Source organism: Tursiops truncatus, chromosome 13 (genome assembly GCF_011762595.2).
Source record: "Tursiops truncatus isolate mTurTru1 chromosome 13, mTurTru1.mat.Y, whole genome shotgun sequence".
Taxonomy (NCBI): domain Eukaryota; kingdom Metazoa; phylum Chordata; class Mammalia; order Artiodactyla; family Delphinidae; genus Tursiops; species Tursiops truncatus.
In genome coordinates this window covers 10,099,405-10,111,581 of record NC_047046.1, presented here as the reverse complement: position 1 = coordinate 10,111,581, position 12,177 = coordinate 10,099,405, and the positions used below count along the sequence as shown (strand labels likewise).

The 12,177-nt window shown below is 46.6% G+C and overlaps 1 protein-coding gene across 7 annotated transcripts in view; it reads left to right on the top strand.

Moving 5' to 3' along the window:
- Positions 1-6,425: 6,425 nt before the first annotated feature.
- Positions 6,426-12,177, top strand: part of CCDC60 (coiled-coil domain containing 60) — a 192,352-nt gene continuing 186,600 nt past the window's right edge. Inside the window, exon 1 of one of the 7 annotated variants that reach the window (XM_033836919.2) lies at positions 6,426-7,146. In XM_033836919.2, coding sequence (XP_033692810.1) covers positions 7,057-7,146 — 90 coding nt within the window. In that variant the 5' untranslated portion in view covers positions 6,426-7,056. The remainder of the gene's footprint in view (positions 7,147-12,177) is intronic. The other 6 variants (XM_033836920.2, XM_033836915.2, XR_004521429.2 and 3 more) reach the window with 6 other exon arrangements.

The window sequence follows — 12,177 nt, the reverse complement described above, 5'->3', positions numbered from 1 at the left end:
AGAGACCGGAAACGGAAAACAAGGTGAGTCCTGTAGTTGCCTGGGTTTGCTGACTGGTGAGGGTTTCCAAAGTGCAGCACAGGGAAACAGAATGGCAGTCACTACACGGAGGAGATAAAGCTGGGAGTCCAGGGAGGCTGAGGCTGTATTCAGGGGAAAATGGGATTATTGCCCAGGCACGGGTGATAAGCTCGTTCCTGTGACCCTAACAAGAATCCTGTGATCAGAGCAGGGCAGGACCGTTCCCCACTGGAAGTGTGCATTCTCGACGGGCAAAAGTGGCACGTGTCTACTACGTGAGGTCTTGGTTATGTGTCCTGGCACCAGGCCCTCATAATGAGGTGTGGATGGTCAGCTAATGTTGATCTCAGGTCTCTGCAATCAACAAAACATCATCCTGTTCGAATGAAACTACCCGATTGTACATCCAGGACAGGAACAGACTGGTCCCTGTCCAAGAATAAGGAATTGGTTGGACAAACTCTTGGACAGCCACACGCTGGAGCTCTATTTTAGCAAGCACTCATTTAAAGAAACATGTTTTAAAAAACACATCTGTAGACATGGGAGGATGTTTATATTTTATTATGTTTGCAAAGGCAGCTTACAAACAGGATGTATGGCAGGGGTTCCTACCCCTACCTATGTGTTAGAATCACCTGGGAACTTTATTTGTATTTAACTGAAAATTCAGTGATGCCTAATATTTAATTGTAAGTTACTGAGTCCGCAGAGCTGTGCAGTCTTCTTCTACCATTTGCAACCTTTAGTAAAATGCTACTGTACTGCAGGTTTAGGAAAGTAGCATTTTGAGGGTATAAATAAACTGGGGCCAACGGGAAATGAAGCTGAAGCAAAATGGGTGGTGTATTTGTTTCCTGGAGCTGCTGTAACAAATTACCATGCAATGGGTGAATTAAAACAATAAAACAGAGCTTCCCTGGTGGTGCAGCGGTTGAGAGTCCGCCTGCCGATGCAGGCGACACAGGTTCATGCCCCAGTCCGGGAGGATGCCACATGCCACAGAGCGGCTGGGCCCATGAGCCATGGCCGCTGGGCCTGCGCATCCGGAGCCTGTGCTCTGCAACGGGAGAGGCCACAACAGTGAGAGGCCCGCGTACCGCAAAAAAACCAAACCAAAACAAAACAAAAAAACCCAATAAAACAACAGAAATTTATTCTCTCACAGTTCTGGAACTAGAAGTATAAAATCAAGACATTGGCAAAGACGTGCTCCCTCTGAAGGCTCGAGGGGAAGATCTTTCCTTGCCTCTCTGGATATCGCTGGCAGTGCACAGCCTTCCTTGGCTTGTAGACACATCACCCCATTCTCTGCCTCTGTTGTCACCTGGCCTTCTGTCACTGAGTCCAAGCTTGTTCTGCTCAGCACACAACAGGCCGGTAAGTTGGGAGATGAGGTGTCGGGGTGAGGAATAGTGACTTAATTTGGAAAGCCGGGGGTCTGAGAAGATGGCGGACTAATGTCCTAGAGAACCGTCTTTCCAGGCTCTGGATGCGAGTCTCTTTTATAGAACAAAGAGGGGGGAGGTGAGAAGGTAAAGTGAAAAGGCCATAAATGGTTGCATCTATCTCCTGGTTTGTGCCCGACTCAGGAGGGGATGTGTTAATTTCTTCTTCCCTGCAGCCCTTCACAGGTGGGCTGGGTCAGGTTGTTTCCTGTGAGCTGAACAAAGATATTTTAGTTTTACAATGAGGCATGGGGCCAGGGTTCTCGGAGATGGGCCATTATGTTACTTTAAGGCAACATCCCTTTAGTGATTAACTTGTAGCAAGAGAAATAGAATACAAAGATTAAAGTAAAAGAAACAGATCTAATATGGAGTCAGATTTGTTGTTCCCTATTACAATTCTCCTTGTGTGTCTTCTGTCTCTATGTCCAAACTTTACTCTTCTTGTAAGAAAGGATTAGGGCCCACCCTAATCCAGTATGACCTCTTTGTAACTTGATTATTTCTGCAAAGACTCTTATTCCAAACAAGGTCGCACTCACAGGCACCCAGGGTTTAGGACTTGAATATATCTCATGGGTGTGGAGGACGCCCAGTTCTACCCATACAGGTAGGAAGCAGGGTGGAGTGCATGCTGAACAGGAAATTGTGAGCTACTTGGAAATCTTGGGACTACCTGGCAGGGGAGTGTTTTCCTACCTGGGATGGGGGTGGGTGGGTGTTGGAGATGTCCTTTCTTTTTTTTTTTTTGGTGCTTTTTTTCTTATTATTATTATTGAAGTGTAGTCGATGTACAATGTTAAGTTAATTTCAGGTGTATAGCAAAGTGATTCATATATTTGTGTACATGTATATATACACATATATATACATATTCTTTTTCAGATTCTTTTCCCATGTAGGTTATTATAAAATATTGAGTATACTTCCCTATGCTATACAGTAGGTCTTTGTTGTTTATCTATTTTATATATAGTAGTGTGTATATGCTACTCCCAAATTCTAATTTATCCCTCTCCCCACGCCCATGGAGATGTCTTATGTGGATGTTAAAGGAAAGGTTTCCCCCAGAAGGCTAGAGAAATTTAAACCTTCCAGGTGGCTTGGAAATCCCTTGTTTTGGCGGGCCTTGCAGAGATAACCCTAGGTTGTGCTGCTGTGTGAACGAACACACACACACACACACACACACACACACACACACACACACCTTGAAGCATGAAGCCATTGTGGCAGAGTGCTGAAATAGGCTGCTGAATTTGGAATCATAAAACCTGGATTCTCAGGCAACCTACACCACTAACAAAGTGCTAGGTCCCAAGAGCTTCAATTTCTATCTTGGTAAAATGGGATTCATCATCCGCTTATGCCAATCTGTCCTGCAGCCCAGCAGGTGGTGTGCTGAAGAGTGTAGGAATGGAAAGCTTTATCTATGGAGGTAGCTTCCGCCACATCCTAGATCTCCAGTGGGGGAAATTCACGAAGAATATTCCTACAGACCATACCACATCCCCTGTTGCTGGGTCTGGTGGACCAAATTAAAGAGAAAGGGGAGGAAAGAGAGGTTAACGTTGCATTTTCTTCTCTTTGTTTACAAAGATTCAAATTCACCACCCTCCCCCTGGGGTGTAATTTGGAGAATAGGGTAGGGATGGGGTGGGGCCATAGAGCCCCCAAGGGGCCATGTAGCAGGCAGTCATCCTTCTTTAACCTAATGAGGTATAGGAATCGGGGACGTAGTGCAAATAGACATTATCCAGCGATATCTCATCCCGGCAGCAATTCACCAATAGATTGCCAGCTACCAGGTGTCACAGGAGCCCCAAGTTTTACTTTTTCCCTGGGCCCCATAATTTGTAAATCCAGTGCTGACATTTCAGTAAAAATACCCAGAAGGAGTCCTCTGGGTGCTAGATGCAACACAGACAAGTATATTAAAGATATTCAGAAAATGATGACTTTTCGAATAGGCTTTTAATGCCAGACGTGTGTAGTAGTGACTGAAATTCAGGTGTTTAGCAGATTTGGAGATTTTACTTCGGCTACCTCAGCTGGCGTCCGACACATTCCAAAATTTTTCTTCTACTTGATACATCCATTTTTAATCCCTTCACATGCCTTTCTTTTTGGTGAATTGGGAGGAGAGAACACCCGTCGCTTCATGTCTTTCAGTTCCTATTTTGCATAAATCAACCAGGAATTAAGATTGAAACAATCACTTCATATCTGAGTTGTCAAATATTTCACTGTTAGGGGATATATTTGCATATCTGAAAACACATTGGCCTCTGCGTGTTTAAGGGATGCAGAGAATATCCAGAAATTTCTAGAGATGTATCCATGAGAGCAGAGGTAAGGAGGTGATTATGGGGCAAGGGGACCCAAGAAGGTAGCAAGTCCAGGTCACGAGATGAGGAAGAGGGAAGATTTCCAGACCTGACTTAGTCTGACCTCCTGGTTATCCCAGCCAACATTGACCTAGCTTGGGTTCCCCAGAAGCAGACCTCGGAACAAGAATTTGGGTATATTTGGGAGGCCATCCAGGCAGCACCAGAAGGGGAGTGGGAAAGTGCAACAGGAAAAGGGAAGAAGCTAATGCTGGGTGCTTGGTGAGCAGGCAACTGCTGCAGGCAATGGGGCTGCCCCAAGGCAGTCCTGAAGGGGACCTCTGGGGGACTATAGAACATGCTCCAGAGATGTCCTACCTTAGGGGCCAGGAGGCAAGGTATTAACAAACTCCCATTAGATGTTATTTTTATGTCTACTCATGTGGTTGTTAACTTCTTGCATAAAAAGTTTGCTCAGCTCAAAGAAAACAGGCCTGTAGCCCTGTGGTTCCCAAACTGTGCACCGAGGCACCCCAGGGTGCCACAGAAAATTCACAGGAGAAGATAGGAAGATTTTACAGTTTTGAGGGAAACACGGCAACATCTATCCAACACTGTGTGAGCTTTTAGTTTGAGGCAGCTCAGTGTTATAGGTTGATTTGTGTCTCCCCACAAATTCATATGTTGAAGTCTTAACCCCCAGGACCTTAGAATGTGACCTTATTGGGTTGAATAACTCTAGTGCTGGGGAGCTCATTCTCTCTCTATGGAACATACCCATTCACAAACCTAAAAGGGAACTACTAACAGCATGCCTTGAGCCCTTGCTGGATACTAGGCTCTATACATTCATCATTTCACTTAGTCCTCCCAACTGTACAAAGTGGGCATCACCATTACTATTTATATGTAGTACATGATGAAATTGAGGCTTGCAGAGGTGAAATGACTTGACCAAGATCTCATTACCAGTAAATGACACAGCCAGGATTTGAACACAGGTCTTTTCTATTCTAGAGCCCTTTCTATTTCCAGTTCTTGCATGGTTCTGACAGGTGGGTGTTAATAACAAAAGAAAAAAGAGCTAACATTAATTGTGCACTTCCATTTTGCTAGGCGTTGTTCTTCACATGAATTACCCATTTGGTTTCATCATAGACCTATGAGATGATCATCGAGGCTGCTCCGTGGCCAAGCCAGTCAGACTCCAGAACTCACGCCTTTTAAAACAGTGTTCTGCCGTGTATTTCCTCATATTGAGCCGAAACCTTCTTCCTATTCTTTGGGCTCAGACAAAACTAATGAGCTTTTCTTTGCCAAGCCTGTCCCTCAAAGCCGTATGAAGACAGCCCTTTGTTCTGCTTGGGGCTGAACATTTCTCATTCTATCTTGTTTTTCTCATCCCCAGCCCCATCTTCTGAACACAATTCAGTTTATCTGCATCCTTCTGAAAGTGCTTGCTGATGGCTTAATGCTGCCCACAAAGGAAGCAGGAAGACCCAAACTTCCTGTAAAAAGAAAGGTCAGACTCAGTCTTCGGACAATGGCAGGAAAATAACGACTTTTAAGCATCAGCACCTGGAGCTGTGTGGCTGGGCCTTTTGTATTCTCTGGAGGGTCATCTTGCAGCAAGGCCTTCTAAAGAGAAGGTGAGGTCATCATGTGGTGACATCATAATCCTCAGCAGCTCAAGGGTTAGAAATAATAGTCAGATTGAACCAGTGTGAAATAATGCCAAGGATAAAGTGTGTAAATCAGAACACGTGCAATCAATCTGCAAGCTGGACCCGACCCCTTAGGGCTACTGGAAGGATTAAATGAGTTAATGTAAAGTGCTCAGTAGAGCACCTGGCACAGAGCCTGTGCTCAATAAATATTAGTATTAATATCTGGTGTGAAATGAACACTGCACTGCAAAAATGACTAATTCTTCCTGGGAATGTGGTGTCAGGACATAATAATAACAGTTGCCACTTAACTAGGACTCCTCACGTGCTCAGCCTTTACATAATGATCTGTTTTAATCCTTGACACCTGTGGTAAAGTTATTTTTCCCCATTTGAAAGAAATGGAAGCCAGGCTTCAGCCACATTAGGCATCTTATCCAGGGTCATGAGGCTTATTGATTAAGAGGTTGGATTTTAGAATCAAACAGGTCTGGCTTTGAATTCCAGTTCACACACTTTCTGTGTGACCTTAAAGATGTCAATCTCTTTGTGCCTCAGTTTCCTAGTCTGTAAAAGAGGGTAAGGAAGTACCTTCCTTAATGACATGCTGTGAGGACTGAGTTAATGTATGTAAAACACTTAGCACAGTACCTAGCACATTCCAAGCACTTAATTGTCATGCACACATAGACGTATGTATGTATACATTTGTGTGTGTGTGTATATGTGTGTGTGTGTGTGTGTGTATGAGGGATTTGAAGGATGAATAGGTGTGTGTGTCAGGTGGATAAAGAAGAGAAATCTCAGGTTAAAGTGATTGCAGGGCTAAAGGCCCACATTGATCTACCCACCCCAAGGCACAAGAAATCACTGGCGGGCTATGGCAGGACAGGGTAGTTTGGAAGGAAGGAGTCGCTTGTAGTTAGACGGAGACAAAGGGTCAAGGTCCTCAGGCCTGAGAGGAGAAACCAGAGTTTGGAGAAAGTGGCTCCCCCGGCCAGCCGCCCGCTCCCAGCCACGGACCCAACGGCTTGGGAGAGTTCGCGACCCCGCCCCCACCAAACCCAGCCAATGAGGAAGCCCTCCACGGGGCGTGGCGTTGCCAGGCGACCAAGTGGGCCCGCGGCTTCGCAGTTAGCCGCGGCTTTCGCTCCCACTCCGCGGGCGCTCAGCCTCAGGATGGGTGTCTGCGGGCCTCTCCGTAGGCCCCCCTCAGACTTTGTCAGTGGAGTTTTATTTTTTTAGTTCATATTTTATTTTTGTTTCTAGAAGACAAAGATATCCCCTTCCCAAGCGGGGAAAAACTCATGAAAGTTTGTGACTGTCTAAAAAGTAAGTCCAGGCTTGCCTGATTTCACCCTGCCGGGACTTCCTTATTCTGTTGGTGGGGAGCCCAGAAGACTTGCTTTCCCGTTCCTCCCCAGCCAGAAACCTGTCTGGAGTCTGTGTCTTTAGCACCTGCGAGTCGGGGAGAAATTGCTGGAGCCCCTGACACCAGTGACTGCTGAGGTAGAAGATTCTGGAAGAAAACACACAGACACACACACACACATCTTCCCTGGGGGACAAAGGGAAGCCTGAAGGATTTCCAAGATGACCAAGGTACCAGCCACCAAGAAGATACAGAGTTCCCCTGCCTCGGGGGCCCTCTGGCCCTTTTATGCCTCAGATCATCTAACGCAGGTGAGTCTCCCCTCTCTCGTGAAAGCAGTCGTGTTTTCAAGACGAAAAATAGGAATTAGCCTCCAGACCAACAAGGGACAGGGGGGAAAGAAGAATCACAGTGTAATTAAATTGTTGGGAAACATCCCCGTTGCTATCAGTGGTTGGTTACTCGTGAAGACTGAAAACGCCAGCCAGAACGGGGAGCTGGGCCATCCTATTAGCCAGTAATTCCAAAGTGATGGAATAAATCGGCAGTGACACTGTAGAACATCAGGAAGAAATTAAGATGAATTGTAGGTTTGCCATCGAAGAAATTATTTTCGGAGATCCGCTGGGCTTAGGGTATGTGCACATCCTTTCTCTTTGTAGAGACTACGGTGTCAGACTTTGGGGTTTGAAGCCTGACTTTGCGTCTCAGCAGCTATTGAGATTAGATAAATTGTTTAGCATCTCTGAGCCTTTATTTGCTCGTGTCTGCAAAATGAGAACAGGAACACCAACTAGGCAGAAACAGTGTGAGGAGTAAGATACGGAAATTGTTCATGGAGATGCTGACACTTGATAATGTGTATATGGGACAAGAAATACTGTTGTTGGTTTGAAAGACAGAGAAAAATCAGTATGTGTTTAGTGTCAGAGTCAAGTTGTTTCTGTTTTTAAATGATCACAACTGGGCAGGCCTGTTATGTCTTTGTTAAATGTGTCTTTGTTATTGTATCTGCAAACGCCCATATTACCACTAATTGGCCAAGGTAGCTGAACAGTGGGAGAGGGTCAAAGGCAATTACTGGCCCACAGCGGTCCACGTACAGTGGCATATCTTGTGGCTCAAGGCCCTGCCCTAGGAAGGAGGGCCTGGGGGGAAGTCAGGGCACAGAAGAGAAACTCACCCGTGCTTACGTGGTGGTCCAAAGCGTTCCTGAGCTTCTGTTGATATTGCTTAAGAATTGACACAGCTGTTTGCACCCCTCATTGCTCAGCCCTCTTAATGAGCTCACTCTTCAAGATGCAGTCTTCACGTGTCTCCTTTTGTCTCAGAAAGCTACCCGGAAGTGGGTTTTATCCAGAGCAGCCCCCTCTGGGAAAAAACTTACCAGCATAGCAGTGGGGGAAGGGAAGGAAGGAAGGAACGAGGAATGAGGTGGAAATTTCAGAAGCAGCGATGAGTGTGAGCATGTGGGCGGTGGACCCAAGTAGCCTGGCTTGAACCTTGGATCTGCCTCTTGGCAGCCCTGTGACCTTGGGCAAGTTACGGAACTTGTCTGCTTCAGTGTTGCCGTCTGTGAAATGGGAGTATCATAATACCTGCTCATGGGATTGCTGTGAACCTTCAGTGATAGGTCCAAAACTCCTGAGAATAGCGTCTTACACGTAGTTAGCACTTCCTAGATTTTCGTTACGTGGTTTCATTCATTTAGCAAACACGTACTGAATTTCTGTTGTGTGCTCAATACCTGCTCTTGTGAAAAGCGTCACAATCGTAGTGTGTCTGTTTGGGATGGGAAGTAAAAGAGATAAACAGACTATTGTAATGTAGGATGATTAATGCTGTGCTGGGGCTGTATCATTGGGTGTGGTGGGAACGCAGAGGACAGGTAACTCAGACTCGTGTGTGGGGTGAGTGTGGGGGGAGATTGGAGAGGGAAGAGGTCATGTAGCCAAGTAAATGCAATAGAGTTTTCCATCTTGGGTTAGAGAGATTGAGGAAGGTGGAGGAAGATGCAGAGGTTGAAATGATCATCTCTTTCTTGAGAGGAGGGTGGGCAGGACTCCAGGAGGTCAAGAGACGGGAAGCAGGCTTCCAAGGGGCTGTTGGATAAACAAGACCTCAGGCACAAAACTCATGGAAATCCTGCTGCCCCCGCCTCACCGGCTAGAAAATAATGAAGACCCGAGGGTGTCCCTGGCCCACATTTGAAGTATCACGCCTTCAGAAATTGCAACTTTTTAGAGCTACTGTAAAGCGTTGATTAATCTAAAGCAGACTGACTAGAAAGTGGCCAGTCCCAAGAAACTATGTAGAGATTAGCATCAACTTCTGGTGTAAATCACACTAAGAACAGATTGCAGTTTTATTGGTTTAACACACTAATACCAGTGGCGATAGTGATGATGAGGGTTGGCGTGTATTGAATATTCACCACGTGCCAGGTTCTGAGCTCAAGTCTTAACATGTGATATTTCACAGCCATCCAGAACACTGTCACCTCCTCAGGCGATAGATGGCAATGCCAAGGCCCACTGAGGACAGGTCCTTTACCCAAGGACACCCAGTCAGCAAGGCACAGAGCAATGGTTTGAGATCAGAGTTCTCTGGCTCGCGAGTTCAAGCCCTCCCTGCCTCACCGTGCTAAGCAGACGGTGATAGTGGTTAGCACACACCACGGGGGATGCAAAGGGAAGGTGTAAGGCGTGCTCACTGGCTTCAGATAGTTTTCAGGTTTGTTGGTTGGGGGCAGGGCAGGGGTGGGGAACAGAGGAATGCCACATAAAAAGAGAGCAACAAAGGCCAGGCAGCCAGGTAAATGTCCAGTGAGGAGTGATCCGAGGAAGGATCTGGCTTCTAGGGGAGGAAGGTGAGGCCAGCTGGGCTACGTGGTAATGCCACTTCCTGTGAGTCCACCGTGCGCTGGTGTAATAGGTGACCCTTGTGGGGAAACCCCCAAAGGGTCCTGCAGCCCACTGAAGCTGGCCATTTTCCTTCTCATGGGGATGGAACTTGCTTTATCGTAACTAATGTTATGATGGGACCGTTCCTTGCACGGCATCTTCATGGGGATTTTTCGATGGAAGGAGTATAAATAATGTATGCAAATCCCCTGCTTGAATGTCTTTTGTTGAGGAAACCTTCTAGCCTGCCCTAAGTCAGGCGCCCTAATCTGTTTAGGGAGTTCCTTTTCCCTTTGTTGCCCAAGGAAGCAAAAGAGAAATCTAATGGGATTAGCCATAGGGGAGGGAGGGAGCAGGGCATGTGTAGATTATCATGGACCCACATTTTCTTCTTTAGAAGAGACTAAAAAAGAGAGGGGCACTTAGAACACCCCCTCCATGTTCTAGAATGGAAATGCGGGAACGGCGTTTGGCAAAAACTCTAAAGGTGTGGAATCCTTTACAGAAGCTCTGTCTCTTGGTGGCAGAGAGGAAAGAAGCATCCTTAGTTTGGGCAGATCCTGAAACAGCCAGGAACTAGACTGGGTGCTTTGGTGATATCCTAGCTTAGTGATTAAAAGAGGAGGTTCACAAAAATTATTTTTTTTAAAAAAGGGACTTCCCTGGTGACACAGTGGTTAAGAATCCGCCTGCCGATGCAGGGGACACGGGTTCGATCCCTGGTCTGGGAAGATCCCACATGCCTCGGAGCAGCTAAGCCCGTGAGCCACAACTGCTGAGCCCACGTGCCACAACTACTGAAGCCCGTGCGTCTAGAGCCTGTGCTCCGCAACAAGAGAAGCCACCACAGTGAGAAGCCGGCACACCACAACAAAGAGTAGCCTCCGCTCGCCGCAACTAGAGAAAGACCGCACGCAGCAACGAAGACCCAATGCAGACAAAAATAAATTAATTAATTTAAAAAAAAAAGATTCTTCAGCAAACAACATGGGTTCAGACCCCCAACTCTGACACTCAGCTATGTGGGGGACCTTGAGCAAATCAGTGCCTCTCTGTGCCTCAGTTTCCTCCTCTGTGAAACAGTCACATTGTGTTTTATCTAAGACATCTTCCGTTTCAAGAGGCATCACAATATTGTGTGAGCGCCACTAAGAAAGAAAACTCTACTGATTAAACTAGGACCTACTTTCAATTATAAGAAGCGCCCCAGTTTCAGAGATGTTGATACGGGGAAAGAAAATGTTCATCTTAGAATGGATGAAATCCAGCTAAAAATGCTTCTGTCTCATAGGGTTCTGTGGGGATTAGGTGAGTTAATATGAGTAAAGCTCTTAGAACAGGGCCTGGCCCAGAGTAAATACAATGAAATGTTAGCCATTATGACATGGTGTGGTTTGATCTTTTAATTGACTCTGTGGAAGAGGTGTAGTTATTACCCCCTTTTGCATCTGAGTAGACTGAGGCTTGAAGCGTGCCAGGGTCTAGTTCTCTGCTGAGAGTTAAGTTGGCAGGTTCAGGGAGAAGGGGGAAAGCTATGCAGAGTCCTGTGTACGGAGAAGACCTTGGCCTGAGCATCACTGACCCCCGTCCCCTACCATCCACCCTATCGCCCCACTGCCACCACCCCTATGGTGAGAATGGAGTTACTCAGAGTTCAGCCCCCTATCCAGCTGGTCTGCCCGGAATCAGAAAAGGAAAGGTTTCCCCCAACAAGAGAAACCTCGACTCCCAGCACAATACACGTCACCGCCAACATGAAACGATTTTCTTCCTTGTCCAGATAGGAGAGCTTGGGGCCTGAAGATGTAAGTGGTGAGTCATTGGTCCTTGTTCGAAGTGGGCTCCGTGCTGGGTAATTTCTCTGGCCTCTAATCACGGAGACTGCCCCCCACCCCGCACTGAATCAATGATTACCTTGGAATATAAAATAAAATAAAAGATCTGACAACCACTTGAGATTCAGTTCTGAAGAATCCCAGCCAGCTGCACCTTCATTTTTATTATAACTCGTGACTCAGGCCAGGAAAATAGTAACGAGCCCTTTTCTCTGTCCAAGAGCTTCTTCTGGCTCCATTGTTACTGCATTGAGACAATTGCAGAATTTAAGCTGTTGCTTTGTTTTGTTTTGTCTTCTTTATGCCCTGGCGCTCTGGACTGGCGATGCTTGCCTCGGCAAATCCTGCTGTGTCTAATTGCAGGCCCATGTGACAGTCGGCTCCCTCCGTGATAAGTCAGGGTGCGGGGAAGGCGTGTGTTCATTACCTCCTGACAGAGGAAGAATGCTGGGCGCTTTCTTTATGCCGGACAAAATGAAGCGAGCTCTTTCACTCATCTGCGAAGAGGCAGCTGCTACGCATGGGGAGGCGAGGGCGGGGAGAGGAGTGGTAGAAGAAACACATCAGAGAGCCTAGTTGATGTGATGCAAACCTAGTGACCAGG